The sequence below is a fragment of the Sinocyclocheilus grahami genome, unplaced genomic scaffold, assembly GCF_001515645.1.
Source record: "Sinocyclocheilus grahami isolate Dianchi unplaced genomic scaffold, SAMN03320097.WGS_v1.1 scaffold1073.1, whole genome shotgun sequence".
Taxonomy (NCBI): Eukaryota; Metazoa; Chordata; class Actinopteri; order Cypriniformes; family Cyprinidae; genus Sinocyclocheilus; species Sinocyclocheilus grahami.
The window spans coordinates 329,682-344,383 of NW_015506252.1; the positions used below are offsets into that span (position 1 = coordinate 329,682).

The 14,702-nt window shown below is 39.1% G+C and overlaps 1 protein-coding gene across 2 annotated transcripts in view; it reads right to left on the reverse strand.

Moving 5' to 3' along the window:
* LOC107566414 (immunoglobulin superfamily member 8-like) overlaps positions 1-3,557 on the reverse strand; it is a 15,854-nt gene extending 12,297 nt beyond the window's left edge. For both annotated transcript variants that reach the window (XM_016251870.1, XM_016251869.1), the window contains exons 1-2: positions 3,459-3,557; positions 151-531 (exon numbers count right to left, since the gene is read on the reverse strand). In XM_016251870.1, coding sequence (XP_016107356.1) covers positions 151-531; positions 3,459-3,498 — 421 coding nt within the window. In that variant the 5' untranslated portion in view covers positions 3,499-3,557. The remainder of the gene's footprint in view (positions 1-150; positions 532-3,458) is intronic.
* Between the last annotated feature and the right edge of the window lie 11,145 nt (positions 3,558-14,702).

The following is a 14,702-nucleotide window of genomic DNA, read 5'->3' on the forward strand; positions in this document are numbered from 1 at the left end:
CATTCTGGGGACACCAGAGACTTGTAAAAAGGGGCATAATATGTCACCTTTAAGAATTTAGCACATGCATTTGAAACGCAATGATTTTTTTTTAAATAATCTTCATCATCATCACTGAGCCATCTGTCATTTTTCTGATTTACCACCTACCTTTGACCACCACTGATGAGCTGTAGTTCCCTAGGAAGCGGGTGTCAGTGCTGGGCGTGTAACACTCGTAACGGCCCTGATCATCTGGACGCAGCCTCTGGATGATCAGTCTGGCTTTGTCGCCCGAATCCCTCTCGACCCGAACCTCGCCGACCTGCACGCGACTCTGGAACGGCGCGTATGGAAAGCCTGCGTCCCGCGTGGACACCACACCGATCTGCCGACCCCCAGCATCCTCCCGGTATAGGTACCACTCGAAATCCTGCGTCCGTGGGCCTTCGTATCCTGAAACGGCGCAGGGCAGGGACAGCGAGAAACCTGCGACCCGATACAGCGGCCCGGCGGGAAGAGTGACCTCTCGGCACACGCAGAACTGCAACTCTAACACACAAACAGAACAAATGTTAATCAGTCTGGATGTGAACCACAGGGATCAAGCGGTTTTCCGAGTGAGGTTGAAAAATGAGCTCACACTGCACAATATTTCCACTCAAATGGGAATATTGTACAAAAAATTCTCCACACCTACTGAAGCACACGTGATGCTCGTGGTGTTTTCAGCATCTGTAGTCTCAATATATGAGGACATGAACATATGAACACACAAAACGATTATGAATTTTCATACTGTACATGTACAAGTGTTTCTTCATCTTTGGCCACTTTTGTCCTCGTGGACTTTTACTAAATAAACTGCATATCTTCTAGTTAGCATTTGATGCATCCTAAATGCAAGCTTCAAAAAATACTTTCACATTTTCTGCATAATTGCACCAAATTACAGCTTGATTGGAAATGGCACACAATAAAAATAGTGATATTTACCTTGATTTTTTAAAAATATTTTATCTCAATCTCTTCGTAAACTAGTTTTAGAAAATTAAAAATGTAATAGGCCAGAATGGTTGGCTATGATGAAAATGATGCAATTTAGCTATTTTTATAATTGATATAAAAATGTATTTTCTATAATTGAATCTGGACTGATACAGGTGTTGTATGTTGTGATGTTGATCATGGTTTTATTTCTGGTAAAGCACGTCAACTTCGGTTGTTTTATTGGTGCCTTACAAATAAAAGAACAAATCATTTTTATACAGTTGGGATCAATACATGCAAAGCAGTTTTCAATGAGATCGATAAATTAGTACACGCTGCAGTCGGTATCGGCCCCAAAAAACCCATATCGGTCGGGCTCTAGTTTTTTATCCAGTCAAAGCTCTTTTAGTATAATTGTACAAACGTCCAGCTTCTACTGGAGCTTCTCGTGTCAAATCTTGACTGATTTTTATCAAGTAAGCGTCAGATGTTGTAATGCGTCTCTGAATGAAAGGGTCTGAATAATGAACAGTAATCCCATTCTGCCAGTCTACGCCCATGTTTTACAACATGTGAGGTCACAGCTGAACTCATCGTTTTAATAGGGTCATTTTGCAGACCTGTCTGAGGGTTATTTACATCCTCATTCTGCTAAAGTAACCAGAAATAAACCAGACACTCTTAACCATATAATGCTACTGCATTACATTTGAAGAAGCTTCTCGTGTCAAATCTTGACTGATTTTGATCAAGTAAAGGTCAGAATAACTGCAGTAATATCTCCAGATGAACACTTACTGCACTGAAGCAGCTCAGCTTTACTTGATTCTCCATCAATCATGTTTTAGAGTCTCAAATCTGATCCTCAGGATCTTTTGAGGAGCGTTTGTTTCCAGAAGCTTTACTTTCACTGTTCCTCAGCGGAGGAATGATCTTCACAAGCCTCCAGAACATCTCACATCTTCTGAGGAGCCTTTATTTCTTCAGCTCTCAATCAGTACTGGATTGCATTGCATTATATGTTAAATCTCATTTTATGAAGAAATATTATTTAAATTACAAAAAAATACGTTTGTGTAATAAACTTTTTAATCCAATGCAAAACTCTCCCCAGGGTTAGTGAGCTGTCTGTGCGACTCAGTGTTTGAAATTTGATTGTGAACGCAGATATGTAAACTATTTCAGATAAACTAAGCTATTGTGATGCGGTTGAGTGTTGACATACAGTAAGTATGATGTCACCCTCCTGTTTAACCACGACCGGTGTTGACAGGTTTCCAACACAAACATTTACCAAAGTTTAAATGGTTTCTCCCAAAATATCTACTATAACCACTATTTAATTTAGCAAGAAATCTGATGTATTTCTGGTTTACGGTTATGACAGTTCTTAACAATAACTGTATTTTGTTGTGTGGGATTTTGGTGGAAACTACGGGCATTTCTGTAAGCGTTTTCTGGCCGGCATCAGGCTCTTCTGGCAGGTCAGTCTAGTTTCTAGTTTCGGTGACTCGTGGGAAGTGACCACACACAACCTCCGATAATGACCAGAGAACAGAAGCTGTAAGCGGATCAGACGCGTGATTAAAGCGCAACCAGAGCAGCAGGCCAGTGGAAATCCTGCACAGCTTATGCGTACATTATGATGCCATTATTGCACTGTGCGGAAATGAAGGGATCGCAGTACTGTATAAAACTACGGTGCTTTCCTGTTGCTCAAACACTAGCAAAGCCAAGGTCATGGGTTCGATTCCCAGGGAAAGCCTTAAATGCAATATAAGTTGCTTTGGATAAAAGCATCTGCCAAATGCATAATATAAAACACTGTATAAAGCTCCTGTGACAATGCCAACATGAAGTAAAGGGTCAAATATGTGTCTGAACACAAAGTTTCAATCTCTCAAATATTGGAAATGAACTAAATCTAGACACCGGACCAATGCATTGTACACAAAAAGCACTGTATCAGATGTAAATACCAAAGTACATTGATATCCATGGCACTGAAAGACCAAAGCACAATGTATTTACATGGTAAACCACGGTACTTCCCTAAAATGTGTTCCAGTAGAGTATGGCGCCAGCAACACCAAGGTTGTGGGTTCGATTCCCATGCATACCGCATGAACTGATTAAAATATAGCTTTGGATAAAAGCCTCTGCCAAAAATACAAATGCAAAACAACATGGTACGTTTTTGTAAGTATGCTACTCTCATGACATATCCCAAAACACTGAAATATAGCTTTGAGTGATTACCATATTCCTATACCATGGTATTTACATACCATAGACAACTTCCATATATATAACTAAATACGTACTACAGCTTAATATTAACAATAATGTAAGTGCATGAATATTCCACTATGGTAACGCGTTATAAATGGCATTATTGTACCATTTCCAAAAAGCATGGTAGTACATTGGAGGATTGGCGTGGATTATATGGAGCAGATGGACATTAAACACGAGCAGGTTGGACTCACCCCACAGCAAAGCGATGAACGCGATGCACCGCGACGCCATTGCGCTCTGATCCCCGCAACACACTCGCGTTTACACCGTTTTACTCTAGTAAGACAGTACTGAAAGTAGTGCGTGACGTCACGGGCTAACAAGCAGACCGATCACTGTCCAATGACGTGACGCAGCGCGGACGAACACAGCCAATGGGAGACCAGTGTGATGAGCCGCTTGAAGACGTGCGGATGGATGTAGGTAAGTCCCTCCACTGATAATAATTATCATAATTATGATAATAACGGGTTTCAATCAAACACAACATATGTAATTAGGCTATTATATACAGTTAATTCCCATTACCATTTGTTTATTAACTTATATAATTATCTGTGTTTCCTTAATTTATTCAGTTACCTCACCTTATTTGTTTTTTTCTATTTTCTTTACTGTACTTTGGGCAAAATTATAAATCATGTCAATATAGCTTTCTTTACTCTGCTTCATTCCTCTAGGGGGCGCCATATTTAAATCAAAACAATAATTTACTTACAACTAAATAATTAGACTGGGAAACTTTAATAGTTTTTATTTAACCATGAATGCTTTATTTGGAGTAAATTGAACTGAATATAGTTACATTAATTGTACCTGTAGTAATGAAAAGAACATTTGGACTCAGAACTGAATCAGTAATCATCATTATTATCTAAATGTGATTCTAAAATGAATCAAAGTTATATACTTGACATTTAATTCCAATATTTTATTGTACATGTCTTTTTTTTAATAAACTGCTTCCCAAATACACATCTATGGCTCTATCTAGTGGAGAAACAACAATTTTCTCATTAACAGACAAAACTTCAACCTCTGCTTTGTATTGTTTACAAAAGTGTCTCTGTCCAGTGTTAGTAAATTAGTGGTTTATATTTAGATGACGCAATGTTTTGACTAGAACTTAAACCGAGCTTAATGTGTGAATAGCCTAAAGAAGTTAGCTGAGCCCACTCATATATATTGTTCATAATTAGTGTTAGTGATTTTAACAGATATTAAAAAAAACAAAAAAACAAGAAGGAGACGTGGTATTACTTTTATAATATTGTTTTAAAGGTGTAAAATCTCCACAGATTTACATTAAAGGTGAGATCCTAATGGTCACATCACAGAACGTTGGGTCTTTTTGATAAGGTAAGCAACCAATCAGAACACCTCAACAACCGCATGGCAACACGCGGAAACCAACCAGAACACCCCAACGACCGCATGGCAACGCGCGGAAACCAATCAGAACACCCCAACAACCGTATGGCAACACGCGGAAACCAACCAGAACACCCCAACGACCGCATGGCAACGCGCGGAAACCAATCAGAACACCCCAACAACCGTATGGCAACACGCGGAAACCAACCAGAACACCCCAACGACCGCATGGCAACGCGCGGAAACCAATCAGAACACCCCAACAACCGTATGGCAACACGCGGAAACCAACCAGAACACCCCAACGACCGCATGGCAACGCGCGGAAACCAATCAGAACACCCCAACAACCGTATGGCAACACGCGGAAACCAACCAGAACACCCCAACGACCGCATGGCAACGCGCGGAAACCAATCAGAACACCCCAACAACCGTATGGCAACACGCGGAAACCAACCAGAACACCCCAACGACCGCATGGCAACGCGCGGAAACCAATCAGAACACCCCAACAACCGTATGGCAACACGCGGAAACCAACCAGAACACCCCAACGACCGCATGGCAACGCGCGGAAACCAATCAGAACACCCCAACAACCGTATGGCAACACGCGGAAACCAACCAGAACACCCCAACGACCGCATGGCAACGCGCGGAAACCAATCAGAACACCCCAACAACCGTATGGCAACACGCGGAAACCAACCAGAACACCCCAACGACCGCATGGCAACGCGCGGAAACCAATCAGAACACCCCAACAACCGTATGGCAACACGCGGAAACCAACCAGAACACCCCAACGACCGCATGGCAACGCGCGGAAACCAATCAGAACACCCCAACAACCGTATGGCAACACGCGGAAACCAACCAGAACACCCCAACGACCGCATGGCAACGCGCGGAAACCAATCAGAACACCCCAACAACCGTATGGCAACACGCGGAAACCAACCAGAACACCCCAACGACCGCATGGCAACGCGCGGAAACCAATCAGAACACCCCAACAACCGTATGGCAACACGCGGAAACCAACCAGAACACCCCAACGACCGCATGGCAACGCGCGGAAACCAATCAGAACACCTCAACAACCGCATGGCAAGGCGCGAAAACCAATCAGAACCCCCCAACAACCGCATAGCAACGCGCTGAAAGCCCTTCAGCAAAGCATCTTAGCCAATCACAACCAGAGCTGGAACTGAGGAATGCGGAAGTAACGTGTGTCATGGAGCAGCCAGAGTTCCAAACAATCATGTTTATGTTCATTTTATGTTTTGTTGTTGGTGTTATTATTCTGTTTTACATGCTTTAAACGGTACAACATTGCCTTATGTTTGCCTCGTACTTGTATGTGATATGAACTATGTATGTGAACTATATACGTATGTGAACTAAATAAACAAAATAAAAATAAATAAATAATAGTTCCAAACAACCAATAGTTCCAGGATTGAATTATGGAACATAATTATTGCACATATTATTTAGTACCAAAAATGTCCTAAAAATATGAACTAAATAGAGCTGATCTAAAATATAATTCATTTTTTAATCGATTAAAAGCAACGCGCTGAAAGCCCTTCAGCAAAGCATCTTAGCCAATCACAACCAGAGCTGGAACTGAGGAATGCGGAAGTAACGTGTGTCATGGAGCAGCCAGAGTTCCAAACAATCATGTTTATGTTCATTTTATGTTTTGTTGTTGGTGTTATTATTCTGTTTTACATGCTTTAAACGGTACAACATTGCCTTATGTTTGCCTCGTACTTGTATGTGATATGAACTATGTATGTGAACTATATACGTATGTGAACTAAATAAACAAAATAAAAATAAATAAATAATAGTTCCAAACAACCAATAGTTCCAGGATTGAATTATGGAACATAATTATTGCACGTATTATTTAGTACCAAAAATTTCCTAAAAATATGAACTAAATAGAGCTGATCTAAAATATAATTCATTATTTAATCGATTAAAAGTTACACTTAAGGTGTTTGGTCACATTTGACTGCCAAGGAGTATGAGAACATATCAGTAATGCTCTCTTTATCACTCCCCTGAATAAAATGCTTCTGTAAAGCGCAGTCAGCGCTCAGTTTTAAATGCACATTATGTGCTAATAATTACTAGAAATTGCTGCAAATATTGTGAAACTGCTGTCTGTCCCAATTAAACCCATTCAGACAGACTGACAGCACAAAGTTGTTTGGAACCATTGAGAGCTCCAAGCATAATAGAGCAGATTTTCTTCAGGAAACGCACATTATTTATATTTTATTGTTTATTTTAGATATTACATTTTTTGAAAGTAAAGTGTTTGTTGTTTCTGTCTTTATTTATGTGCAGCTCACATGTCTCCTCAGCGGGGCAGCATTGTGTTTCATCTTGACCTGCCCTCATATGAAATGACTGCTAAACCAACTTTTTATCATTGGCTATTATTTTAATCTCACTACAACATGGTGCACGCATCGAAATAAACATCAATTCTGCTTAATTAAATATTTACACAGAGTAAACTTTTAATTTAACTCATCATAATCTTTTTGTCGACTACAATGAATCCCTTAGGGTTCTAAACAATGAAGTTATAATGTGTGTTAGAGCAGAAAAATGCATTTAAATTTCTTCACAAAGAGCTCCTGCGTATAAATCTTTGGCTGTAGCAGTGCCATACCATCTCATTTATCAAACTTTAATCTGAGCATTTGATGAGCTGTTCGCTGCCGTCTGAATTATTAATGTAATTGCCATTGCTGAATGACTTTACTATGAACCACCACTGCAGGCAATTTATTTAATCAAATCTCCATTGAGCCCACAACACGCACACACACACACTCACACACACACACACACACACACACACAAACAGCAGTCTTGGCCCCGTCTGTAGATTCGATTCTGTGGCTTCACCAGGAGCCAAAATCATCAGCAGATTCTGTGTATCTTATAAGAAGTCGAGTAAAGTTATATGAACAATTTTTTCCTTCCCCCAATCTGCTGTGTTTCCTTTTTTGTGTGTGTTTTGATCCCGGCTCTTGCGGCGGGCCGCTCTGTGGTGAGGCGCGGGCTGGAGTGGCGCTGCTGTGTTATTTCTGGCAGCTGTGGCGGTTGGTGGCTCTAGAGACGGAGTGGAGCATTCCGGATCCAAACCCAGGCTGTTTAAGGGAATTCTCATCTATGGGCTCACACTAACGGCAGGATGAGCCGCGTGTTAATTTCAGCACGTCCCTCCATACATGCATCTGACATGCATCATGCTACACGAATGCTGGAGACCAAACCTTCTTCTTCTTCTTAAAGAAGAAACTAAACATTATTTCAGACTGGGTGGAACTGAAATATTTTAGTATAATTGATATACTCTTTCCCCCGGTTTCACAGAAATCTTGGCCCCGTCTGTAGATTCGATTCTGTGGCTTCACCAGGAGCCAAAATCATCAGCAGATTCTGTGTAACTTATAAGAAGTCGAGTAAAGTTATATGAACAATTTTTTCCTTCCCCCAATCTGCTGTGTTTCCTTTTTTGTGTGTGTTTTGATCCCGGCTCTTGCGGCGGGCCGCTCTGTGGTGAGGCGCGGGCTGGAGTGGCGCTGCTGTGTTATTTCTGGCAGCTGTGGCGGTTGGTGGCTCTAGAGACGGAGTGGAGCATTCCGGATCCAAACCCAGGCTGTTTAAGGGAATTCTCATCTGTAATGATCAGCGTCATTATGGGCTCACACTAACGGCAGGATGAGCCGCGTGTTAATTTCAGCACGTCCCTCCATACATGCATCTGACATGCATTATGCTACACGAATGCTGGAGACCAAACCTTCTTCTTCTTCTTAAAGAAGAAACGAAACATTATTTCAGACTGGGTGGAACTGAAATATTTTAGTATAATTGATATACTCTTTCCCCCGGTTTCACAGAAATGGTTTAAGCCTAATCCTAGACTAAAATGTAAGTCTGAGCTGTTTCAACTGAAAGAAACTTGCACTGACTGATCTTAAAATATATCAGCGCCTTTGTTTTATCTCAAGATGCACACAGTAATGTTTTTTTTTAAAAGTACGATCATAAAAATTACTTAAATGTCCTAATTGAACTATGGCCTAATCCTGGCTTAGTCTAAGCCCTGTCTGTGAAACCAGGCCTTTACGTTTTTATTTTGATATTTACTGTTTTCATTTGAATTTTAGTTTTTGTAATGTTGTTGTCATTTTTATTCGCTTTTGGTTATGTTCTTTTATTTCTAGTTAAATTGAGCGAAAAGGAGAGACATTGCATTGGCAGCTAGCTGAAGTTTAAGCTTCATTATATTTTATTTTATTTCAGTTCATGTTTATTTGTTTCAAGACACAATGTAAAAGTAACTAAGTAACAATGTTTTTAATGGTTCTACAAAAATATTTTTCGAAGTTGTAAATAAAATAAAGATGATTGATTTTACAAGAAAATACTATTTCAGTTTTTCTACTTCAAAATGTAATGAGTAACTCAATGTGTTACGTGCTGTTTCTTTGTAAATGTGCAATTCACTTGAAAAAACTTGTTTCTACACCAAATCATTTTCAGTGTAGTTTTAGTTGAAGTTAACAAACCAAACTAGTAGAAAAGACAAAGCATGTCTCTCAGCCAACTCAGGGAGGGACCACTAGTTTTAAGAATTAGTAGTTTTCTTTAGACTTTATAATACTGAACAATAAAACATGAAAAGTTCTCTATGTTTTACGTATCTTCTTGTATGTACCTTCAGTGATTCCCGGGGGTCAATGGACAAAAAACCCTAGTCGTATTCAATTACATTAATCAGAAGTTCAAGCTATTTATCATTTCATAATTAATTTAAAACAATACTGTAGTATTTTATTTTAAATAAATGTAAAAGCAAATACACAAGTGCCATGTTTTGTTGTTTTTATTATACTCATCACTTTTATTTAACCATCTGCATAATTTAAATGATGTCAACTTATATAATAAAACACAAAAAGTACAGTAAGTTCTCTAAGTTCTCACAAGTGTTTTGATTGTTGAACTAGAAGCATTTAACAGACTGAATGAAGATTGTCTCCACTGCTATCCTCGTATATATTTTCAGTAAAAGTTTGCTTTAAGTTACCGGCACTCAAATGAACACCGGCGTAAAGCGGCGCACACTAGGTCAAGTGTTGCAGTTGTTTAAAGTCTGTCTTGCTATTAGAAGCCAAACTGGTTTGTGCAGCGTCGAGCATTTTTCATCCTCCCATTACGTGCTGTAACATCATGTTAAAATGTCTCTCTAACCACTCTTGGCATTAAATGAGAGAATGAGATGATTTCAGTTTATATATTTATTTTTGGTGGTGAGTGCGCGCAAATGCATGCAAAGTCTGCGTGTTTGTGTGTGCAACAGCGTGCATGATGCCAAACAGTTGTGTCTGAGTGCGTGGCTGCGCGCATGCATGTGTGTATCGGGTTATACGTCGGTGTGCATGATGGCGAACACTCGTGAGTGTGTGTGTGTGTGCGAGAACCCACGAAGATATTTCAATTTCTGCTGGATATTAAAGAAGCATGCGGTGGCAGCGGCCTAACTCGGCCTGCCAGCGGGTGAGTTGAGGGGGGCGTTGTGGCCGTGACTCTGGGGGGGAGACGAGGGGGAAGTGGCTCATGGTCAGGGCCCCTGCCGGACACACTGGCGCCTCTTTCTGGAGGACTTCAGAACCACCACACTCCTCCACCAGAACCCTGCCAACCCAAATCACTCACTTCAACATCTCTCTCTCTCTCTCTCGCCCGCCCACTCTAAAGCTATTTTCCTATCAAATTATAATTTCTCTGAACATTTGTCTATGCAGTTTTCTTCTAATGCGTTGTACTTCAGGGTGCATTTTAAAAGGAACCCAAAGCTGCAATCAGAAACTGCTTGTAGAATTGTAATACCGTCCCACTGTTTTATAAATGTGTCCCTGGAGCACAAAAGCAGTGTTAAGTCGCTGGGGGATATTTGTAGCAATAGCCAACAATACATTGTATGGATCACAATTATACATTTCTCTTTTATGACAAAAATCATTAGGATATTAAGTAAAGATCATGTTTTATGAAGATATTTTGTAAATTTCCTACCGTAAACATATCAAAACTTAATTTTTGATTAGTAATATGCATTGCTAAGAACTTCATTTGGACAACTTTAAAGATGATTTTCTCAATATTTAGATTTTTTTGCACCCTCAGATCTCAGTATCTCGGACAAATATTGTCCGATCCTAACAAACCATACATCAATGGAAAGTTTATTTATTCAGCTTTCAGATGAGGTATACATCTCAATTTCGAAAAATCGACCCTTATGATTAGTTTTGTGGTCCAGGGTCACATATGAAGTTGAGATAAAAATGCTGAGACAAAAAGACAAAAGAAATGGCAAGAGCACACATATGATGCTTTCAGGGCATTAGAAAACGACAGTTATATTAATATCATAGCAAACAACAACAAAATTAAAGTATTAGATGGCTGACAGTAGTCAGGAAAATATGTTTTATTTCTTTTTTTATACTATTACCATTAATTATTATAAGTTATAATGGTAGTTCAAATCCTATTACTATTTTAGTTTACACTTGTATGAATGAATATTTATAAGCTTGCATTTTGTTACAGCATTATCCGTCCAATGATAATTTGTCTTTGTACGCATTTTTTCCTTATTGAAGCCTATTTCCGCCATGGAATGAAAAAATAAAAAAAGGTAAATGTGACTTTATATCTCACAATTCAGACTTTTTTCAGTCTAATTATATACTATATTAATAGTAGTCTAATAATAATCTATAATAGTATAATAGAGTTAATAAATGCGACTTTGTATTTCAGAATTCAGACTTTTTCTCGCAATTTTTATTTTTTTCACTACAGAATAAAAAAATTACTTAAGTAATTGAAACTTTTTCCCTCACAATTATGACTCATAATTCAGAATTCCTTCTGAGAATTCTTCCCAGTTCTGACGTTTTTTCTCAGAATTGTTAGCAAAAAGTCAGAATTATGAGACATAAACTCAGAATTGCAAGAGAAAAGTCTGAATTGTGGGATAAAGAGTAGCAATTCCCTTTTTTAATTTTTTATCCCGTGGCAGAAACAAGCTTCCATAGTCCCTCAACTGTTCTAGTTTTAACATTTTTTTTATTTATCCCAGTAGTTCTTCGTTTTGTGTTTGTTTGCTCTGTGAAAAAGCAAAAGCACCAAAATAAATGAGGAAAAAAATGTAACTACTTTCACTCACTCTAAGAATGTATCTGAACAACATGAGTATAAAACGTGTGACAACGAGGAGGTATAAAAGAACTATAAACTCAAGGAATTAAGAGTGGATGTCTATTTTGAAATGTCACAGCTCATTTCCCTAACTTCCATTTCTTTTCTTTTTTTTCTGGAAGCAATTTGTCATCCAGGGGACATTTAATAGGGAACATATTATCTTTTTACAGGGGCATGGAGTCTGCCACAGCCTGCCCACAGTTCCTATAAACAGAACTGGTCCATTTAGTGGTGCGTTTGATACATTTCAGGGCAGCAGCGAGCTCAGTTACAGACTGGAGCCCGTAAAGGCCCAGATAAGTGCTTCTATTCACCAGGCCGTTGCCAACGCAGTTAATTTAAATGAGCTAATGATGATCAATCTTCATTTGTGTTGCCAAACTCAATGCTCTCTTTCCTTTTTCTTAATCAGTTTTCCATCTGACCTTCCCCGACCTCGGTTTCTTGTTTTAGGTTACCCGGTTTTCTCTCCTCTTCCCCTTCATCATTTGTTTAGCAGTCATTGTTGGACGAGGCAGAGCCCGAGGCGGCACACGCCCCTCACCAGCCCTAAAACAAAGAGGCGCTCACCTGCACACACCTGTGGAAACCTGCCTCTCCCGCTCCCGAGGGCGTCACGAGGGGAAATAAAGGCCTGTAGATTAGTGTGAGGGCCATTGTTCCCACTTTAATCGACTACAAAACAATCAGACTTCATCGTTGAATCCTGCTAATCTTTCTGCTACAAATGCACACTCTAAAAAGTGCTGGGTTAAATATAACCCAGTGCTGGGTTAAAAAGGGACAAACCCAGCAGTTGGGTTGTTTTGACCCAGCAGTTGGGTTGTTTTGACCCAGCTATTGGGTTGTTTTGACCCAGCGGTTGGGTTGTTTTGACCCAGCGGTTGGGTTGTTTTGACCCAGCTATTGGGTTGTTTTGACCCAACGGTTGGGTTGTTTTGAACCCAACTGCTGGGTCAAAACAACCCAACGGCTGGGTCAAAACAGCCTAATAGTTGGGTTTGTCCCTTTTTAACCCAGCGCTGGGTAATATTTAACCCAGCATTTTTTTAAACAAAATGAAACAAAATTCTGTTTCATTTGTGGTGTTTGTTTGGTCAAGCAGCACTGGTTCTGCTGCTCATACTTTTTGAAACCCCAAACCTTATGTTTTAACCCTTGTGGGTCCTTTTGAGTTGTCGTAAGTGCTGGTTAACCTATGCTTTCTTTAGTGATATTCTGTGACCTTTTTAAGTTAGGATAATTCCAATCCTTGTTTTACAACTTCAAAAAAGAAAAAAATACAGTTTTAAAAATCCCATGTACTCATAGAATCCAAATGACCCATTTTTTGGAGTTGTCGGAAATACTATTTAACCTATGATTTTATTCTTGATATTTTGTGATTTTTTTTCTCATTTAGGATCATGAACATGCATGCAAAGTTTCGACACTCATGGAATGCGCGTACAAACATTCTATTATGATTCATGGTTAATGGCAACTGCACATAAACATATATTTTTGAAGCATTTTGTTACGTCAGATTCCCAACTACCCCCCTGAGTATATTTATCTTTTTATGGCTTCACTCGAGGCAGATCCTCATCTTTCCTTTTTTTTCCCCCCTCCAACATAAAGATACAAAAATAAAACAAGGTTACCGCCACCACAGGGGAGTATAAAAGTTCAAAAATAATAGTCAGAAGCCACGGACCCTCCTGTACCCCCCATATAAAGCTCCTACACCCCCACCCACGAACACACACCCCACCCAACCCTCCACCCGGCCTTTAAAGCTGCAGACGTGACCGCCAGCCCACTTCAGACCACCATAAACATGTCAGGCCCTGATGACAGAGCCGGCCCGAGATGCTTTATACCAACTGACCTCAACTCCAGCTCATTAGAGCCAGTAAATTAGAACCATGCATCCCGAGTCAAGAGGAGTCGATGAGAAGAGAGCGCAATATGAGGGGTGATGCATGCATTTGATCACATAAATAAAGTCTGCAATATGTGCAACGCTTCTGGAACTCACAGCTTTTGCTCTTTAGTTTTCAGTATCGTTCCTGCACTTCTCATCCTTTCTGTAATTCACAAAGACTTGCTCTCATACAGGAAAAGTCCATTGCTGTGTTTCAAAATCTTTACTTCATAAAATAAAAAATAACGTAAAAAATAAAAAGGAAATAGTGTAATTACAATTCTGTATGCAAACTTGTTGACGCCAAAAGAAGGAAAGAAGACTTTGAAAGAATAATTAAGTAACACATCGAATTAAACATGACATTTTGAAGTAGAAAGACTGAAATAGTATTTATTTAATTATTTATTACAGAATGTACACAAATCATTTTTGTTTTATGTTAAAAAATCTTTTTTTTCAGCGAATGTAAGTGGGAAATTTTCAGACTTATCTTTCAAACTTACCTAAAATTATTCTTAAATTTCATAAAAATATAAGATTTATAAAAACCAGAAATAGATAACATGCATAAGGCACAAGCTGAGCTGAGTTAATTGAAATAAATTGTAAAGAATAAAAAAGTGAAATTTCACCTTCAAGTGCTTCCACACAAGCGCTGTAATAAAATAAAATAAATAAAATAATTAAAAAACCCTCACTGTGTATAAAGATGCTGTTCTCTCAGAAAATAGAATAAAAAGAGTAAAAAAACAACAACATGTTGACACTATGTTGTAACTTTAGATTCTAAATGTAGAACATTCTCACAACATAAGTGCGACATTTTTAAACTGTA